This window comes from Dryobates pubescens, chromosome 27, assembly GCF_014839835.1.
Source record: "Dryobates pubescens isolate bDryPub1 chromosome 27, bDryPub1.pri, whole genome shotgun sequence".
Classification (NCBI taxonomy): Eukaryota; Metazoa; Chordata; class Aves; order Piciformes; family Picidae; genus Dryobates; species Dryobates pubescens.
The window spans coordinates 6,213,166-6,234,618 of record NC_071638.1 but is presented as its reverse complement, the minus strand read 5'-3'; the positions used below and the strand labels follow the sequence as shown (position 1 = coordinate 6,234,618).

Here is a 21,453-nt window from a genome sequence, read left to right as displayed (position 1 = left end):
GCTCTGGGCCCCTCAGTTTAGGAAGGAGGTTGACTTGCTGGAACGAGTCCAGAGAAGAGCAACAAAGTTGGTGAGGGGTTTGGAACACAAGCCCTATGAGGAGAGGCTGAGGGAGCTGGGGTTGCTTAGCCTGGAGAAGAGGAGACTCAGGGGTGACCTTATTATTCTCTACAACTACCTGAAGGGAGGTTGTAGACAGACGGATGTTGGTCTCTTCTCCCAGGCAACCAGCACCAGAACAAGAGGACACAGTCTCAGGCTGCGCCAGGGGAGGTTCAGGTTGGATGTTAGGAAGAAGTTCTATACAGAGAGAGTGATTGCCCATTGGAATGGGCTGCCTGGGGAGGTGGTGGAGTCACCATCATTGGAGGTTTTCAGGAGAAGACTTGATGGGGTGCTTGGTGCCGTGGGTTAGTTGTTTAGGTGGGCTGGATTGGTTGATGGGTTGGATGCGATGATCTTGAAGGTCTCTTCCAACCTGGTTTATTCTATGTAAGAAGAAGGCTTTGTCTGTATTTCTGTGTGAAGGTCAAAGCGAGAACAAAACCTGCCTGTGTCAGTGCTGTGTGGTTATTCTGTTTCACATGAGGTTGTAAACTTGCAGGAAAGGCACTTTTGGAGGCAGGCAATTACCCTTTATTTTTCCCCTTACCTTTGTAGTCATGCAGTGCTCTCTCAGAAAACTGATGAGCTTGTGAATGCCCAAAGTGTTTAATACATCTAGGACCATGATGTGAGTTTCTGATGGTTTCTCCTACACTGTCTTCTAGTAGATCTGTGGATGACTCATTTAAGTAAGGGCTGGTAGACCCAATGGGTGATAGCCAACCCAAATTAAAGCATGAAGATCAAGGCTGTTGTGTGATAGTCCACCACATAAACAAAGAACAATTCATAGAATGGCTTGAGTAGGAAGGGACCTTAAAAATAGACTAGACTAGACTAGACTAGAATAGAATAAACCAGGTTGGAAGAGACCTTCAAGATCATCGTGTCCAACCTATCATCCAACACCACCTAATCAACTAAACCATGCAACCAAGCACCCTATCAAGTCTCCTTCTGAACACCTCCAGTGATGGTGACTCCACCACCTCCTCAGGCAGCCCATTCCAATGGGCAATCACTCTCCCTGTGTAAAACTTCTTCCTAACCTCCAGCCTAAACCTCCCCTGGCACAGCCTGAGACTGTGTCCTCTTGTTCTGGTACTGGCTGCCTGGGAGAAGAGACTAACCTCTGCCTGACTACAACCTCCCTTCAGGTAGTTGTAGAGAGCAATAAGGTCACCCCTGAGTCTCCTCTTCTCCAGGCTAAGCAACCCCAGCTCCCTCAGTCTCTCCTCACAGGGCTTGTGTTCCAAGTCCCTCACCAACTTTGTTGCCCTTCTCTGGACATGCTCCAGCAAGTCAATCATTTAGTTCCAACCCCTCTGCCGTGGGCAGGGACACCTCCCACTAGACGAGGTTGCTTAAAGCCTCATCTAGCCTATTCTTAAACACTTCCAGGGATGAGGTGTCCACAGCTTCTCTGGGCAACCCGTTCCAGTGTCTCACCACCCTCACAGTAAATAACTTCTTCCAAATGTCCAATCTAAACCTACCTTGCTCTAGTTTATAGCCACTGACCTTATAAAACTTTCCTCTTCAGGTGTTTTTATGAGGAGTGACAGTTGAAGACATGGGACTTATGATAAAAATGTTGGCTTTTTGTAGCTAGTTAAAGACACTTCTGTGACATTTGTGCATAAGAGATGTATTCATTGAGTAGACTTTAAAACCACTTAGGTGTGAAAGTGTGCTTCTTTGTCTTTATCTGTTTTTCCACCATATGGGTGCTCAGTTACCTGGCCAGTGTAGGTGGTGCTGCTGTAGAAAACCATGGTGGAAGAACATATGCATGTGATGCAAGTAAGAGAGTGAGTTCTAGGGTCATCTACTGCACAAAGATAAGTTTAACAGTCCTTTATCTCCTGTTCTAGACCTGCTTCTTGGTAGTGTGGGAAAAGAGATGACTTCTAGTTTTGCATAAATACTTTGTACAGACCTAGTTTGCTGACAGGAAACCTGCAGACAAAGCTTTTATTCAATTTAATACACCCACAAAGTTTCTAACTGGTTACATCCTGTTCTCATTACATGTTTTAGCTGTGAGTGGTTCTTCTGAGGGTAAGTATTCTTTGTAGGTTCTTATTCTTGAGTTATAGCTGCTACAGCTGGACACTGGCAATTGATAACAAAATTGACTATTTTAGGGGAAGTTAAGTGCTTTATGCCTGATTTCTCTTCAACTGTTAGTGAAGGAAAAACATCCATGCAACTGTTTCTCTTGGGGAAGAAGGAGGTGTGTGTAAAGCACAATTACACATGGGAGTGCTTTGGACATCTTTAGGTAATGGTCAATGTGTTTTGCTTTTAAAACAGCATCTGTCATGAAGGAACAACTTGAACAGCTGATGAAAAAACACAGCAATGTTACTTCAATTCACATGGATGTCATCAAAGAAGAGGAAAAGCTGTCCTCTTTGGTGAAGAAACACGATCTTGTGATCAGGTCAGAATTCTGTGTAATACTTGGCAGGCTCAGCTTGAAGTCACACTGCTTTTTTTTCTCCTAGTTCATTGACCTAAATCATCATGGTAACCTTTTTGTTTTTCTTTTAATGCCCAAGAACTGGGGTCCTATTTGTGTATGTAAATAGTTGTAACTGGCCACTGCCTTCTCTTGAAGGGGAACATCAGGACTTTCAAAGGGGCTTTGACTACAGCATCTCTTCAGAAGTATCATAGTATCATAGTATCAGTCAGGGTTGGAAGGCACCACAAGGATCATCTAGTTCCAACCCCCCTGCCATGGGCAGGGACACCCCACACTAGATCAGGCTGGCCAGAGCCTCGTCCAGCCTGGTCTTAAACACCTTCAGGGACAGGGCCCCAACCACCTCCCTGGACAACCCATTCCAGGGCTTCACCACTCTCATGGGGAAGAACTTCCTCCTCACCTCCAGCCTGAATCTCCCCACCTCCAGCTTCATTCCATTCCTCCTAGTCCTAGCACTACCTGAGATCCTGAGCAGCCCCTCCCCAGCCTTCTTGTAGGCCCCCTTCAGATACTGGAAGGCCACAATGAGGTCACCTGGGAGCCTTCTCTTCTCCAGACTGAACAGCCCCAACTCTTTCAGTCTGTCCTCATAGGAGAGGTGCTCCAGCCCTCTGATCATCCTTGTGGCCCTTCTCTGGACACCTTCCAGCACCTCCAGATCCCTCTTGTAATAGGGGCTCCAGAACTGGAGGCAGTACTGCAGGTGGGGTCTCACCAGAGCTGAGTAGAGGGGGAGAATCACCTCCCTTGACCTGCTGGCCACACTTCCCTTGCTGCAGCCTAGGATCTGATTGGCTTTCTGGGCTGCAAGTGCACACTGAGAGCTCATGTTGAGCTTCACCAATTACAAGGAGAGCCTCCTTAGTGTGAGAGGCCAGTTGTGTCCACCAAAGTATATGCTCCTGGCATCAAATTTGCATGCTTGCAAGAGAAGGCAAAATTCTCACATGTCTTAAGAAAGCTCTCTTTCCAGATGTTGAAATGGGAGGAAATGACTTCGCAGTCCTTGCCATTTTGTCCCTTTTGGCATGGATGTCATGAGTGTTGTTTCCTTTCCATACAGAGCATGCCTTTCACAAAGTACTTCAGCGAGATCATTGTAACGCAAGCTTTCTCAAGGATGGGTTTTCACTTTGCATCTTCTAAACCTGCAGCATGCCTGTTTAGAAGGTGGCCTTGGAAAGAGGTCAGTGGGGTTTTTTTTACAAAGAGAAGTATGACAAAAGATGCTGTCTAAAGAATGACTCCCCTATTGCCCTGTGCCCTGTTCTGAAGGGCATATGTACAACAATGCTCTTCTGATAGGGTAGCATTTCACTTCTGTAGGTATGAAACTGCTCAGGGCAAGGCAGGTACGACTGTTGCATTTACTTGAGCTCTTTTGTAGGTATACAAGAAACATTTGTGTGTGTCTTTCCAGTGACAGCAGAAGTAACTGTCTGGATTTTGATGTTCCATAATTCTCCTTCATTTGTAGTTTGCTGCCTTATTCAGCACATCCTTTGGTTGCTAAGAAATGTATTGACAACAAAGTGAACTTGGTAACAGCCAGCTACTTAACACCAGCTATGAAAGAACTCCAGGAGAGGTAGGTGTGAAAGTAGCATCTCCCTGGTGTTGTTTCCTTCATTTTAGTGCATTATCTGAATATTTTGCAGTCCATTACACCTTAAACACTTACTGTGAATTTCTGTTTTCACCATTCTTTCTCTTTCTGTGATGGGGAACTAAGTACCTTTTCCTAAAGCTACATGTAGAGGCTGTGGCAGACCAGAGAAATGGGTGCATACCCTAATCTGGTCAGGCTAGCACTTTAACTGATGGAGTGTACTTTTCTGCATGCCCCATCTTATTCTATGTTGATGTGCTTTCCCCTCTTCCCTCAAACCTGTAATGATGTTTGAGCTGAGTTGATACTCAAGATGAGTAGCTGGACTGTCCTATTTCACCAGTGATAGCAAGCTTGTTTGATATCCTTCCCATTCCCCTAAACAAAAACTAATTCTTGGGTTATTGTGTCTGTAATAGTATCCTCCTTCATGCCACCTCCTTTTTGGGCAGGCCCATTGTAGTATTAGCTCAAACTAGTGACAGTTCTAATTGTTGTTTCTGTTGTCCTACTTTATCTGATTGGAAGTTGTTTTGGGCATGGAGGAGCTCTTCTCATTTATGGTACTGGAAATTCTGAAGTGAATTTAAGAGAGTGAGATGAGAATTGTACCTGCATGTGTAGGCAGCTGTTTCAGTCCCCACCCTGCTGCAGGAGCTGCTTAGGGCAATTATGGAATGGAATGGAATGGAATGGAATGGAATGGAATGGAATGGAATGGAATAGAATAGAGCTAGACTAGACTGGAATAGAATAGAATAGAATTAACCATGTTGGAAGAGACCTTTGAGATCATCGAGTCCAACCTATCACCCAACACCATCTAATCAACTAAACCATGGCACCAAGCACCCCATCCAGTCTCTTCCTAAACACCTCCAGTGATGGTGACTCCACCACCTCCCTGGGCAGCCCATTCCAATCTGTCTTTCTGCAAAGAACTTCTTCCTAACATCCAGCCTAAACCTCCCCGGCACAGCTTGAGACTGTGTCCTCTTGTTCTGGTGCTGGTTGCCTGGGAGAAGAGACCAACCCCCACGTGGCTGCAACTTCCCTTCAGGTACTTGTAGACAGCATTATGACTAGCTCTTTGCTGTCCTCTGTGTGACTGCCTTCCTGCATTATAGTACTGGTGAGGAGAATGTAGGATATTGAGTAGCTGATAGGATTTTCTTTTTCCACCAGCCCCTAGATGTTGTAGCAAAGTAAGAAAAACCAAGACTACAATGACACTTAGAAAATGGTCACTCTTCAGCTTTTAACATCTTCTGGTTTTCCCACCCACCCAGTCTGCAGACAGAGACTAGAACTTACTTTGTAGCAAAGTGTAATGGGCCTTTGTTGGAGTGATTTCCCAAATAAAAGGCCAGTGACAGTGAATGTTCTGACAGGTCTGCATTTCTGTTATTTAGTGTAGAAGCTGCTGGTATTACAGTCGTTGGTGAAATGGGTTTGGATCCTGGTCTTGACCATATGTTGGCAAAGGAATGTATTGACAAGGCAAAAGAAGTTGGTGCTACGGTAAGGTTGGCAGGTAGTGCATAGCTCTGCCAAGATTTTATTAGTTGTTCCTTTAACAGCAGCCTATTTTGGGCATGTCACCAATGTGTGATGGACTCTGGACACCTTACTTCTTCTTATGCTTGGAATTCAGTGTCAACTAATCTCATTGGTGAGCCCATCAACTCAAATTGCTTTGCCTCAGTGTATGTTTTGGTTTCCTCTCCTTTATTAACAGTTCCTGCAATGTGACAGCTTGACACTGTTGGGCAGTGAAAATTCATTTGGTTTCTCCTGTCCAATGTAGACCTTCTGCCCTGGCCCATTTTGGGGGATAATGTCAATAGAAAGTTTAAGAATGAATGGGGATTCTGCGGGGTAGGTCTCTTCTATTTGCATCTTTGTGTATCTTCTCTTCACTTTTTCTTTCCTGTGGACAAATGTGACAGGTTGTATCCTACACTTCTTTCTGTGGTGGCCTACCAGCTCCAGAGCACTCTGACAATCCCCTGAGATACAAGTTCAGCTGGAGCCCACAAGGAGTGCTGCTGAATACAGTTCAGTCTGCTACGTATTTGAAAAATGGAGAGGTGAAGTAATCCTTTCATTTCCATTTGAAGTCAGACAAAGGGGTGGTATTGGGCTAAGGAGGGAATGAAGAGTTTCTAGGGTGCTGTGTTTACTTTCAAGGCAGTGACAGTTGGCTAAGGATGTTGCATACATCACTCAATGCCATGTTTGGAGCATGATGGCACCTGGGTGCTGCCAGCTTAATTCTTCCTTAGTGTGGGCAGGCTGATTGCAAGGAAGGAGCATGTTCTAATCGTTAAAGTACTAGATTAAGGTTCATGCTCTTAGTTCAGCTTCCCTCCCTGTTGTGTGTTGCCTTTGAAACTTAATTGCCCTGTCTTTGGCACTGTGAAACAAAGACAAGAGTGCATCCTTCTAGCTGCTTTTCTATGTAGTCGTGTTTGTAAACCAAACAGCTGCATTTGCACAGGTGTGTAGCAGACCTCTTGATTTTGTTTTTCAGGTGCCATCTGTAATACCAACGATCCACTGAGTGGGTTTTGTGAAAGTATACAGTGTTTTCTGATGTGTTACATATGAGCACCTTTATGGTCTTTGTGCAAAAGCCATTAGGCTGAATAAATGTTACTCCATATTTTATGGAAAGATCATAACTGATTTGTGCAAAGCTATTGCAAGCCATTATCATGTTTCTACTTTCCAGCCCTGTCTGTTTGATCACTCCCACTTGCTCTTGAGTAGTTCCTGAGCAAGGGCTCTTCACATGTCAAGGAGACTGCCTTGTATAACCATTGCAGAGTTTAGCTAATTGTCTAAACTCTTTGATCTGCGAAACTGAGAAATCTTTTGAAACGTCTTTATCATGAGATTTTGGTGCTCTGGTGTTCTCACTGCAGTAAGAAAGGGGATTGGATCGTTACTTAAAAAGCAGCAACATGTGGTTGTAAGTTTCACGTGGAGAATGTGAAAATATTCCTTATTTAATTCTGACCTTGTTCACCGATTGCTAGGAAAAAGAATAGATCTGTGTATGAATGATTCATTTCTGAGAACATTATGCAAGCTTGTTAGTAGATTGTGCAATTTTTCCTCCTTACCACTAAATCCTTAGCTGTCTGACTGTTGTGTGTAGGAGAAAGGTTGTTTTCAGATAGCTTTGGAAAGCTATGGAGAAGATTTGCCTTTGCTGGGATTAGAGAAGGCTATGTTTAGTCTTTGACTCAGAAAAGGATGTAAACATCTTGTAACTGAAGGAGAGAAATTAGGCAGAATTTGGTTGGATGTGTTACAATATTGTTTTGTTATTCTGACCTATTGTATGCCTTAATTACCTGCATGCCAGTAGAAAATGACCAATTAAGATGTGACATGTGTGCCTTCTGCTAGACTATATAACTTTGCTGTATAACATAATAAGCATTTCACCTGCTTACATCTTGTCCTGGAAGGTGTGCTCCAGGTGAACAGAACAACTATATTACAACAGTTGTGCAGGATTCTTCCACACTAGTGTCTTTATCTGAGAAACACCTTAAGATGTTTCGACAGTGCTGCAGACTTTATTGCTTGAGTCTGTCTTCTAGAATGAAACCTTGCCCCTTTGCTCAGAAGTCACAGAATGAGTTTGTATTGATGCTGCATAGCAGATCTGTGCATCAGCTACTTGAAGGTAGCAGGGTTCAAGACTTTGTCTGGGTGTGCTTAATAGAACTTTGTGTTCCTTCAACAATGTGTTCTCTCTGTGCTTTGTAGCTGCAAGTAAAGATACACACAGGTAGCAATTTTACATCAGTACGTTATCACCTGATTGATTTTAACCTTTCAAAAAGACACAAAATCCCATCCTTCTCCTTACATTTGCTTTCTCCTCCCCCATAAAAGAAGAGAATAAAAAAACTGGCCAAAAAGCAGGGAGCCTATGGGCAGAATTTCTCTTCATGATGGTGTAGTTTTGGGAGGTGATCCAAAATGACACCCACGTAAGTGAACTGGGAGCCACCCACCGTAATATAAATACAGCAGGAATTAGCAGTGTGTGTGAGCTTGTTTTAGCCCTTTGATAGTAAGGGCTGACATACTGCACATTCCTCACTGACAGGATAAGCTTAAATGGCTTGTGCAATTGCTTCATTCAGATCGTGCCTTTGTTTGCGCTAGTAATGTTAAGCGTATTGTTCCCTTTTCTCTATTGAGCTCGCTTCATCTTCTCTGTTGTACAAGAAATGACAAAGCCCTGCCCCAAAATAACGTTGCTGTTCTTTCCAAACTTTAGATTGTCAATATTCCAGCTGGAGGAGCATTGCTTGATTCTGTTACTCCGATGGATTTTTTCCCAGGATTAAATCTCGAAGGTTTTCCTAACAGAGACAGTACAAAATATGCTGAGCCATACGGTATCCAGACAGCTCACACTTTATTAAGAGGCACCTTAAGATACAAAGTAAGTTGTTGTTGTTATTATTAGGTGCTGTTTTCCTCAAGTGATGAATGTTGTAATTTCAAGAAAACGCTGTATTTAAGCCAGCCTTTTATAGCTTTGCATTTGCTGTTTATGTGCTCTCTGTTATCCTAACTGGGAGATGGCTGAAAGCACTCCTCTCATTTTTTCCCCAGTGTAGCTTTATGTGGTTTATTTGGCAGGGGTTTGTTGCAAATCAGAAAACTGGAGACTGGATGGAGCGCTTGGTGCCATGGTTTAGTTGACTAGATAGTGTTGGATGATAGGTTGGACTTGATGATCTCAAAGGTCTTTTCCAACCTGGTTAATTCTAATTCTAATTCTAATTCTAATTCTAATTCTAATTCTAATTCTAATTCTAATTCTTGTTCTAGGCAGCTGGTCATTTAGCTTGCCTAGTCTGTACCTGTCTTTCTTTTTCTTTTTAGAATGGAATAGAATAAATAGAATAGAGTAGAATAGAGTAGAATAGAGTGGAGTAGAGTAGAATAGAGTAGGAGTAGAGTAGAGTAGGAGTAGGGTAGAGTAGAGCAAAGTAGATCTTCAGATCAACAGAAGATTAGAATAGAATAGAAGTAGAGCAAAGTAGATCTTCAGATCAATGGAAGGTAGAATAGAATAGAATAGAATAGAATAGAATAGAATAGAATAGAATAGAATAGAATAGAATAGAGTGGAGTAGAGTAGAATAGAGTAGGAGTAGAGTAGAGCAAAGTAGATCTTCAGATCAATAGAAGATTAGAATAGAATAGAAGTAGAGCAAAGTAGATCTTCAGATCAATGGAAGGTAGAATAGAATAGAATGTAGAATAGAATAGAATAGAATAGAATAGAAAAGAATAGAATAGAATAGAATAGGAGTAGCGTAGAGCAAAGTAGATCTTCAGATCAATAGAAGATAGAATAGAGTAGAATAGAATAGAATAGGAGTAGAGAAGGGTAGAGCAAAGTAGATCTTCAGATCAATAGAAGATAGAATAGAATAGAATAGAATAGAACAGAACAGAGTAGGGTAGAGTAGAATAGAATTTAATTAACCAGATTGGAAAAGACCTTTGAGATCATCAAGTCCAACCCAAAATATAAACAGAATATAAAATATAAACATAAAAAAATAAATAAAATATAAAATATAAACAAATGCAAAAATATATATAAAATATAAATAAAGTATAAACAGAAAAATTGGAGGGAGTCTGATGGGTTTGTGTGATGCATGTTGGTGCAATGTGTTTTTAAGACAATCTGTTCTCTTGGAGCTAACAAAAATTCGAACTTGCAGTTTATTGCTTATGCTCTTACGAAAAACAATGTAAAAATCATGTTTTTCCATCAAAATGAGAAAAACATTTAAGTGAGTAAGTGTAGCTCTTTATTGTGAGCAGTTGTAGCATTTTGTTCAGTCAAGAAATGTGTTTTCCTTCTGAGCAATAGACCCTTCCTTTAATTTGTTAGGTGCACAAAGCAGAATCAGACCAATATTTATTCTTCTTTTAATTATTAATTTGCTGGTCAATATACATTAAGTAGGAATAAGCCTCAAACTGTATTGAAGTTTTGAAAAGGCTTTTATGGCTCTTGTGGCCATGTCTATTGAGTTAAGGTTTATGCCAAGGTTTAAGTTGCTGCTGCTTTGTGCACGGCTTGAGGAATGTGTATGTCCTTTCCCTCTTCATTCCTCTGTTGCAGTACAACAGAATTTCTTTATTTCTTGGAGGGAGGCTGGCTTAGCAAAAGAAGATGGAAGGCCAGTGTGGGGGAATGAAGGTTACCAATTGCAATAGCTCTCTTTTTGTCAGTCTAGATACGATCTCTTGTTCAGAAGCTAAAAATATGTGGAAGGCATCTATCTCGTCATGAAGTCTTAATATGACAGTACCTACTCATCCAGTTGGTGCCTGGTAAAATTTTCTTCTTTTGTATAAGCATTAGCACAAGGAACAGCAAAAATGTCAGGATGACACTGAGAGCTGTTAAGAATGTGTTGCAAGAATGATTATTACTGTGGCTAGTGCTGGTTTTTTAACTCCCCAGAGCATCACTTTGGGTTGGGGTGATGTTGGTAGGGTTGCATGGAATGGCTTACCATACCTCTACCTGTGTGGTGCCTACGTGCCAGAACGTAGTGCTGAGCAGGGCAGAAGTTAGTGTTGGCCCTTTGCACATGTTGCTCTGTTGCAGAGCACAAAGCAATCCATTCAGTGTGGAGACTCACATCTCCTGAGTGCCTTTTATAGATTAGGGTCAGATAGCTGATGGAGTCACTTTAAAAAGATGTCACAGAAGTCTCTCACTGCAAGCCATCTGAACTGATAACCCGGTGCTGGTGAAGGTGGCTCCTACTTATAATTAACCCTCTTTCAGAGTGCCGTCTTTCCACCATTCTGCTTGTTTACAAATGTTTCTAGTCACTTGCATGCAAGTGTCCTCAGGTATCCAGCAGCTGTGTGGGAGTGTTCATGGGATATAAATATGAGCAGAAACCAGCTGAGACTTTTTGTTGTCATGCAGATTGTTGCAGCCTTTGCAGTTTCTTTTAAATACCATTCCACCACTCTCCTGGTTTTGTCTGTGATATTCCTGAAGGAAAGATACAAACACACAGAATTCTTACCTCTAAAATCAGTTTATTGGATGTCCATACAATCACACTGGTGTATAACTGGGGTGAGCTAAGCTCAGCATTTGGGCTCTTTGTATTTGGTAGTTTGGTTATGGGCTATCTGGCTGATACAACCCTGTCTATAATGTGCTGCAGTTGGAAGTAGTGCTGGCCAGCTTAGCCCTCTCATCTCATTAACTGATGCTACTTGCTGTGGAAGTATTGATGTTAGAATAAGTCATTAAAGAGTGTATTGAAAAAGTAGAGGGAAGGGTAGAGAGGGCCTGAGGAAGGTGTCCCTCTGTAGCAGTGACCCCATTGGCTTTTTGTTACTGTGGCTGTCTTCCCATGGGAATATTTCCTAGCACTGCCATGGTTATGTCCTTCACTACATTCAAACCAAGGAAGAATATTCACCTCAATTTCAAGGGATTGTTGTTCTTAACCATGTTATTCTTTCTTTTCAGGGATACTCCAAAGCTATGGGAGGCTTTGTAAAACTAGGATTAATTAACCCAGATCCTTATCCTTTGCTAAGTTCAACCACGCCACCTCTAACCTGGGTGAGTGACTTTGATTACTTTCCCTTCTTTCCTCTATTTTACTATTATTTTTCTTATTGCTAGACTTGGATGTGCTTGCAGCAATGGGAATCTTGTATTGCATCCTGGTCATCTTTGGTTGTTGTTCCTGGGAATCAGGAAGATTTTCTTCAGCAGGAATATAATACAGTGCTGGATCAGGTTCCTCAGAAAGCCTCCAGTGTCAGATATTCCAGGATTTAGCTAGACAAAGCCACAGCTGACTTGAGTGTTGGTGTTAGTCCTGCTTCAAGTTGGGCATTGAGATAGATGCCTCTCAGAGGTCACATGCAATATTTTTATGAGTTGTCTTAAATCTTGTTATTCGGAATCCAGCCTATGAGTTTGCACTGGTGCTGCGTGTCAATATTGGTACTGGCCCATGATCTTCAGTACCAAAGTGGTTTTTAAGGCATCAAGAAGTAAGATTATACTGAGTATACTATTTTTTAATGTTAAAACTCTGTACAAACATTTATTTGTGTGTGTGTGTGTGTCTTCTGTTATGCTGCCTTTCTGTCTTGCTTACTGACGCTTCACTTCATCTTAATCTCTGCCTATGATGCATGAATCCTGCTGCTGTTACATTTGAGTCGAGGTTTTGCTTGTCTCTGTGGGTGAAGAAGGATACTTCATATTTTGGTTTGGTATAAAGTCAGCTGAACTGGCAAGCAGTGGATTACTTGTCAGCTCTGTTTGTCTTGTGAGAAATTTTTTCACCCATTTTGGAAACGTCTGTGAGTCTAACTGTCGGCTGCTCAGGTGAACAAAACCCACATCTGTCTCCTGCTTTCTTCCTTGTGCTTTTATTAGCATTAATCTGGAAAAAGACACTAGGCTTATGCTGTGTGAAGGTCTGATGAGAGTAGGGTATTTTTCTCATGATGCTATTATTTCAAGCATGTTTTGAGTGTTCTCAAAACCATGGAAGCACAAGGTGAAGAGGCCCAGTCTTACTTGTCTCTTACTAACACACAGCACTGCTTGTCTTCTCAAGCTCTGAGAGTTTGTGGGTTGCCATATGGGAATTACTTTTATCTTTTTGAGATTATTTTTGTTCACTTTCCATTTTAGGCTTGGTATCTTCAAATTCTCTTTGCAAAGACAGGTAGAATTTCCAGTCATTCTAAGCCTCAATGAATAAGTGTACAGTGTAATGCAATCTGTGAACATAACTATAAACTCACTGTAAATGTTGTCTCAGCAATGTTGTTACATCTCACTACTTTGCCTTTATCTGCTGCACCTGGGAAACAAAGGAGGTAGCCTAACCTGAGTTTCTGAACAGCCTCCACAGTTTCTCTTTGCTTCATACTTTGTTCATAGCTCTGTTTATTATTCATCTTGCTGAGAATGAAGCAAGCAATAATTACAGTATCACAGTACCACCAAGGTTGGAAGAGACCTCAAAGATCATCAAGTCCAACCTGTCACCACTGACCTCATGACTAAACTATGGCACCAAGTGCCACATCCAGTCCCCTCTTGAACACCTCCAGGGATGGTGACTCCAGCATCTCCCTGGGCAGCACATTCCAATGACGAATGACTCGCTCGGTGAAGAACTTTCTCCTCACCTCGAGTCTAAACCTCCCTTGGCGCAGCTTGAGACTGTGTCCCCTTGTTCTGGTGCTGGTTGCCTGGGAGAAGAGACCAACCCCTTCCTGGCTACAACCACCTTTCAGGTAGTTGTAGAGGGCAATGAGGTCACCCCTAAGGCTCCTCTTCTCCAGGCTAAACAATCCCAGCTCCCTTAGCCTCTCCTCATAGGGCTGTGCTCAAGGCCTCTCCCCAGCCTTGTTGCCCTTCTCTGGACACGTTCAAGTGTCTCAATGTCCTCCTTAAACTGAGAGGCCCAGAACTGGGCACAGTACTCAAGGTGTGGCCTAACCAGTGCTGAGTACAGGGGCACAATGACTTGTCTGCTCCTGCTGGCCACACTATTCCTAATGCAGGCCAGGATGCCATTGGCCCTCTTGGCCACCTGGGCACACTGCTGGCTCAGAATTAGTATCTAGATAGCACAAAATGGCCTTCAGATATGCACAAAAATATTCAGAAAACGTTTTGGTAATATTCCCAGAGCTTTATTCATTTCACCAGTCTGTAGCTTTCCTTTTGAAAGGGACATTCTCCAGTTCCATGCTATCTGGAAGATATCCATAATTCCTGACTCTCTGGCCATCTCCAGGTGGCTTCTCATTCACCTTAACATCCTCCCAATATTCCCTTGTTTGTGCAGATTCCTGTGTTCATTCCTGACTGCCAAAGGAAGGGATAAGACTGACAGTAGGAGGAAGCAGCTGAGTGGTGGGATACTGTAGTGGTGTGATGCTTTAGCCCACAAGCACCAACAATAAAACCACAGCTAAACTCAGCTGGAGAAGTGAATGGAAAGCTGTATTTTACAAGCAATGATGAAGTGCAATGAATATATACAAAATACACAGTGTTTACAATATCATACAAGAGTTTACAGGAAATAACACAGATCCTCCCAAGGAGAATCCCCCCTCAGGTTCCCCCAAAACCTCTCTCCTCCTCCTCCCCTTTCCCCTAGTAGTTAATTAGGTGAAAAAGGAGAAAGAGAGAGAAAAGGATATTAAGGGAAATTCATTAGCTTAAAGCAGTTGTTAGGAAAGTTAGTTATTCTTATTTTATCATTATGCAGTTCAGGGTTGACATGCATGCAGTCCGGCCAAGAGCGAAAGTCAGAACAGCCTGAAGCTGAAGTGAGTGAGAGAAAACAATGTGAGAGATACTTGCTGTGGTATGTCTCACATCTGACCAATGAAATTCATTTAGAATTAATCTTTGTTTTCCTTTTTACACCTGAACATTCAGCTAGAGAATTCTGCAGCTGTCCTTTTTTGTAAAGGCACAGCCTAACCTGTTTCAGCTACAAAGTGTTTCAGGAAAATATGGCCTCTGTTTTCACTTGTTGCAATTAAAAATCTCAAACCACCTCGCTTCCCCTGTATGCATAATGTGTCTTCTCAGAAATCCTGGCTATTAACTGAGCTTAGGGGACAAGTGGGCTCTTGAAACCTTGGCTGAAAAGGAGTGGGAACAAATATGAGGCCTTCAGGGGCTTTTTTCCTTGTGTTTTAATACAGAAAGAGCTCATGTGCAAACTGGTTGGAATTAAGTCGCCTGCTGAGTACCACGTTCTGAAAGAAGCTGTGTTTAGCAAACTGGAAAAGGACAAAAGTCAGCTGGAGGCAGTGGAATGGTAAAATGCTCCAGTGAATTTTAAAGATTAAAACATAAACAAAGAAATTTGCAGTTCTGTTCATTTTGGTTGATGGTGAGGCTGTTGATAGGCAATGATAAAAGTCTGTCTCATGTCTTTTGCTAGGCTAGGCTTACTGGGAGATGAACCAGTTCCAGAAGCAGATTCAATTGTGGGGGCTCTTGCAAAGCACATGGAGAAGAAGCTGCCCTTTGGTATGTGAGAAATTAATAATTTTTTTTAATGATTTTGAGTGGAAAAAGTCATAGAATCATAGAATCAACCAGGTTGGAAAAGACCTCAGAGATCATCAAGTCCAACCTATTACCTAATACCTAACAACTCCTGACTAACTAAACCATGGCTTCAAGTGTCACATCCAATCCTTTTTTGAACACAGGGATGGGGACTCCACCACCTCCCTGGGCAGCACATTCCAATGGGCAATTACTCTTTCTGGGGAGAGCTTTCTCCTCACCTCAAGCCTAAACTTCCTCTGGTGCAGCTTGAGACTGTGTCTTCTTGTTCCGGTGCTGGTTGTCTGAGAGAAGAGAACAGCCCCTTTCTGTCTACCAACCTCCTTTCAGGTAGTTGTAGACAGCAATAAGGTCTCCCCTGAGCCTCCTCTTCTCCAGGCTAAACAACCCCAGCTCCCTCAGCCTCTCCTCATAGGGCTTGTGCTTGAGACCTCTCCTCAGCCTCGTTGCCCTTCTCTGGACAGATTCAAATGTCTCAATGTCCTTCTTAAATTGAGGGGCCCAGAACTGGACACAGTACTCAAGGTGTGGCCTAACCAGTGCTACGTACCAGGGCACAATGACTACCCTGCTCCTGCTGACCACACTATTCCTTATGCAGGCCAGGATGCCATTGGCCCTCTTGGCCACCTGGGCACACGGCTGGCTCATGTTCAGCCTACTATCAAGCAGTACCTCCAGGTCCTTATCTGCCTGGCTGCTCTTCAACCCCTCCAACCCCAGTCTGTAGTGCTGCATGGGGTTGTTGTGGCCAATGTGTAGAACCTGGCACTTGGACTTGTTGAATGCAATCCTGTTGGACTCTGCCCATCTGTCCAGCCTGTCAAGGTCCCTCTGCAGATCCCTCCTACCCTCTAACAGATCAACACCTACCCCCAACTTGGTGTTGTCTGCAAACTTACTAATGGTGGACTCAATCCCCCCATCCAGATCATCAATAAAGATATTGAACAGGATGGGGCCCAACACTGATACCTGGGGCATACCACTAGTGACTGGCTGCCAGTAGGTCTTATCAGCCTTAACTGGATTAATTTTTTTGCCTTCATTAATAAACCTTTATGTTAGGTTGTTTTGTTTGGTTTTTTTATGCCCTGTGGTGTTCTCTACTCCCCCTGTTTATCCTTTTCTTTCCCTCTTGCATTTGTTATTTCACCTTAATATTTTTGTCCTCCTTAATAATCCCTATCTTAAGTCACTTCCCTGGTACACATGCTGTGTGTGTATAGTGCTCTGCTCATCAGGAGCCTCATCTTGATATGACTGAAACACAAGAAGTGAACAATTTGTGTGCTTTTCTTTTAGGCACTGGAGAGAGAGATATGATTGTTATGAGAAATGAAATAGGTCTCAGGCATCCTTCTGGCCATTTGGAAGACAAATTCATTGATCTGGTTGTCTATGGTGATAACAAAGGATATTCTGCAATGGCTAAAACAGTAGGATACCCCACAGCTATTGCTGCTAAGATGGTTCTAGATGGTAAGTGGCTGTTCAGACTTCACTAAAAGTATTTTAACCCTCTGTATCTTCCTACCTGTAGGAAGCAGATGTGTAGTGTTTCTACAATGTGTATATATGTATATTAAAAAGAAAATAAATTATTACTTAGAGAACTTTAGCAAGGAGGGTGGACTAGGTGATCTCTAGAGATCCCTTCCAACCCTTACCATTCTTTGATTCTGTGATCTTTAGTCACTTAATCTTAAACATTTCACTGGTGTAGAGGAGGCCTTTAGCATGGTAAATTACAATTGATCATGCCACAGTGAAGCAAGCTGGCATATACCTGTGCTGAGGAAACTAGCAACTTCCAATACTGCTTTCTGGATTGGTGAAGTCTGAAGCTTGGGATAAATGACCTGGTCATGTTGTATATATATAAACAGGTAGACTCTGCCTAGTCATCACTGTGGCTGAGGAAATACCACAGAATCACCAAGGTTGGAAGAGACCTCAAAGATCATGGAGTCCAACCTGTCACCACAGACCCCATGACTAAACCATGGCACCAAGTGCCACCTCCAATCCCCTCTTGAACACCTTCAGGGATGGTGACTCCACCACCTCCCTGGGCAGCACATTCCAATGTCAAATCACTCTTTCTGTGAAGAACTTTATCCTCACCTCGAGCCTAAACTTCCCCTGCGCAGCTTGAGACTGTGTCCTCTTGTTCTGCTGCTGGTTGCTTGAGAGAAGAGACCAACCCGCTCCCTGCCTACAACCACCCTTCAGGTAGTTGTAGACAGCAATAAGGTCTCCCCTGAGCCTTCTCTTCTCCAGGCTAAACAATCCCAGCTCCCTCAGCCTCTCCTTATAGGGCTTGTGCTCAAGGCCTCTCCCCAGCCTCGTTACCCTTTTCTGGACACGTTCAAGTGTCTCAATGTCCTTCTTAAACTGAGGGGTCCAGAGCTGGACACAGTACTCAAATGTGTGTTTTTCTCTTGCTTGTTGCTCTTAATCTTTAGAACTTCATTCCTCTGGCTAACTGAAATGAGCAACATTATGTGGGTTTTTTTAACACCCCCCCTCAAGAACCCAAACTTTGAAGTTTAGGTGCTTTTCACCTACATGCACATTCACAGCTTTATGAATTAAATTCAACCTGTGCATGCTACTGTGTGCTTCAAACATTGTTTCCTTCTTCTTTGATCCAGTACTGATGCTGTGTGAGAACATAATGCCAGAGTTCATAAATCTGTGTGTATGTACATATTTATATAATGTAAAAAATATTAAAAAAGAAAATTCATGTAATTGCAGATTGATATTTGTATCTGTCTGCCAGATGCTTACTCAGCCACTCCCTCACTCCTCTTCAATAGGAGAGGGAGAAAACAAGATGAAAAAGCTCATGAGTTGAGATGAAGACTTACCAGTTACAGTCATGGGCAAACTTGGGGAGAAAAAACCCACTTGATTTATTGCCAATTAAAATAGGTTTGGATAGTGAAAAATCCCACAAAAATATTCAAACAACACTTCCCCTGTGCATTTTCCAGGGCTCAAATGTACTTCTCCATTTCTGACTCTCCAGTCTCTTCCCTGTGCTGGGCTGCAGGGGAGTCTTGGCTCCGGTGCCTGGAACACCTCGTCCCTGCCTCTTTCTCTGTCATTGGTATCACAGGGCTGTTTCTCACACTTCTTTTCTCACTGCTGTACAACAGTCTGAAATTAAACTCTCTCAGCTAAAGTTAAATTTCTTTGTGGAATACACTGAATTTCACCATTCTCCTGCATTACCCAATAAGTGTGACCCGGACCTTCTGCTGAAACCACCCCTCGGACAGGTTTAGCCTCTCCTGAGGGCGAAAATACCCAAACAGGTTTACCTAACAGATTCTTCTCTCTAACAACAGGAACTCTATCACCTTCTACTTTCTGTATCAGATCTGAATGTGCCGGTCCAGCTCGGTTCACTGAACCTCTACTATTCACCAGCCAGGTTGCCTGTGCTAAATGTTTCTCCCAGTTTTTCAAAGATCCACCTCCCATGGCTTTGAGAGTGGTCTTCAACAAACCGTTGTAGCGTTCAATCTTCCCTGCAGCCGGTGCATAGTAAGGAATATGGAAAATCCACTCAATGCCGTGCTCTTTTGCTCAGCTCTTTACAAGGCTGTTCTTGAAATGAGCAGCATTTTGTCCTTCCTTAAACAGATTTTCCCAGAGGTGCCACCATCTTGGCAGAGGGGCTCAGCTGTGTCCTGTGGTGGGTCAGTTGGGGTCAGCTGGAACTGACTGTGTCTGGCATGGGGCAGCTCTGGCCCCTCCTCACAGAGGCCACTCTGCAGTCCCCCATTACCAAAGCCTTGCCGAGTCAACCCAGTAAAGCACCTAACACTTTCTCTCCTGCCTTTATTTCAGGTGAAATAGATGCCAAAGGCATGGTTACACCGTTGACAAAGAATGTTTATGGACCAATACTTGAACGTGTTCGGGCAGAAGGCATTGTGTACAGTACTCGCAGTGTTATCAAACAGTAACTGGAAGCCCTGGATTCAGTTGGGGTTTCTCTTGTCTGGGTCCCCCCCACTCTTTAGAGAATCTCAATTTGGACCAGCTAAAGGCAGCACCTGCTGTTTCATGCTCATGTGATGCTTTCCATAAAATGAGTTGCCTGACTTTGATGTAGAAACTGTAGATACCCAAACGCATGATTTGTGGCATTTTCCTCTTCAAACTGTTACGCTGTCATGTACATTTCAGCATCAATCAGATGGTTTTTGATTAACAGTTTATCTTCTAAGTGTGTAGGGTTAGGGAGACATTTAATCTAAAGGAAAAATCTGTTAGGGGGTTCTTTTCTCGTGGAAGAGTCTGGTTAATGAAGTCCCTTGATTAAGTCTGATTGTTCACGTGATGAAAGTAATTTATCAGAATAGCAGAGATGGAAGTGGTACTGAAATGTTGTGTTTTGATCACCCTTTCCCTTTGGAGGCATTTGTGAACGTTCTCACAATAACAATATGCAAGGTATAGTTTAGAAATCCTCTACTATTAGCAAATAAGATTCTAGTAAATCTTGAAAATATGCAGTTGTTAACTATTTTAAACCTAGGCCTTAATATTTTTTCAAATCCTTTTCTTATGAATGTAAAAAATGAATTGGAAGAGGGAGGAAGCCTAAAGCAAGCCTCTTCCATAACCTTTCCTGTGACAGAATGGAAGCCGTTCGCAATATGTTGAGACACCTGCTGTTACGCCTCGCCTTGTGCTGCGAAGAGAGCACACTAGCATCTAGCTCTGCAGTTAGGAAGGGTATTATGTAATGCAAGACAGTTAATAAGCCTAGAAGCTGCTCCAAATTGTTTACTCTTGCCAGTCACACTTTGTGCCCACTCCAGGTTAAGTACTGTTACAAAGGGAATAGACTGTGTGGGATAAGCAGCTTTGAAACGCAGTAGGCGTAGAAGTTTAAATCACTGGGTTTTGAGCCAGCTTCCAGCCTTTTGCTATCATGTTCCTTTGAGAGTCTATCCCTACCACTCAGTATAGTGCCTCTTTAGACTGATGAGTTAGCCAGTGTACCAGCTCATTTGATGCCAAGTGCTGTGCTGCACAGATGTGCCAGCTCTCGCACCAGTTTAGCTGCGTCAGCCCAGAACTGAGCTTTAGCTTCTCTCTGACAAAACAGCAGTTGCCTTCTTCCAGTTCAGGGCTGCTTCTGTGGCTTTTGCTCAGGGATTCCTACATCACCACGCAATGCAAGCATGGCTTACACTTCATCAGTTAGGTCTTCTGAGTTGTAATGCTGTGGGCAGATACCATTTGCACTGGTATCTGTGCAGCTGCCAGGAGCTCCCCTTTTCTACAGTTGAATACTGATGCTGGAAGCTGTCTGCTTTCAGCTTTGCTCACAAGTGCACTTTGCTGATAAACGCACAGCCTTTTTCCTCCTGAGGAAGCATAGTGCTAGTATCATGGTCCCCAGGGGCTGGAATTCCAGGTGTTGCTCTGCCTGGTAGCAAAAGCAGCTATACTTAATAGCTGCAGTTTTGATCTCCAAGTCCTGCTGCTCAGGACTTGGATTTTCTTTGTGCATGGATAATGAAGTAGCAACTGCAATGAAGAGAAAGATGAAAGGAGCCAAAGGGAGAAGGCATGGTGAAGGGCAGGTATTACTGTCAAAGAGGAAGGCTTTTTATACTGAACCACTGAATGCTTTTGTACTGTCAAATATGGATTCTGTTACAGTGCCATGCCTTTTCTGAGTAGTGCATGAAATCCTTGCTCCACTGAGTTGTTTCACTTCTCACTGACCTCACAGAATGTTGATCTGGTGTACGACTGATACACGCAGCTGGGGTAAGGATGGAGCCTTCAATGAATGTTGTGCTCTCTCTGCTGCCTCCTCCTTCCCCAGGCAGATTGAAAGTCTACAATTAAGGGTTGAAATTAGACCTTGATCTACTGGGCCCTTCTAGTTGGGTGCTTGGTAAGACCAGAATTTCACTTGAGAATTCTCTGTTTCCCATTTTACCCCACCAAGACACAACCATGGCGTTGTGATTCTAAATATATGCATGCACCTTGCTGACTTTTCTACCTAGCAATTGCAGTATGCAAAGAAAATTGGAATTTTAA

The 21,453-nt window shown here is 43.0% G+C and overlaps 1 protein-coding gene across 1 annotated transcript in view; it reads left to right on the top strand.

Moving 5' to 3' along the window:
* AASS (aminoadipate-semialdehyde synthase) overlaps positions 1-20,048 on the top strand; it is a 33,284-nt gene extending 13,236 nt beyond the window's left edge. The window contains exons 14-23 of the mRNA XM_009903710.2: positions 2,422-2,551; positions 4,077-4,187; positions 5,621-5,729; positions 6,158-6,298; positions 8,512-8,679; positions 11,767-11,862; positions 14,997-15,112; positions 15,239-15,327; positions 16,675-16,851; positions 19,234-20,048. Coding sequence (XP_009902012.2) covers positions 2,422-2,551; positions 4,077-4,187; positions 5,621-5,729; positions 6,158-6,298; positions 8,512-8,679; positions 11,767-11,862; positions 14,997-15,112; positions 15,239-15,327; positions 16,675-16,851; positions 19,234-19,352 — 1,256 coding nt within the window. The 3' untranslated portion in view covers positions 19,353-20,048. The remainder of the gene's footprint in view (positions 1-2,421; positions 2,552-4,076; positions 4,188-5,620; positions 5,730-6,157; positions 6,299-8,511; positions 8,680-11,766; positions 11,863-14,996; positions 15,113-15,238; positions 15,328-16,674; positions 16,852-19,233) is intronic.
* The last annotated feature ends 1,405 nt before the right edge of the window (positions 20,049-21,453 follow it).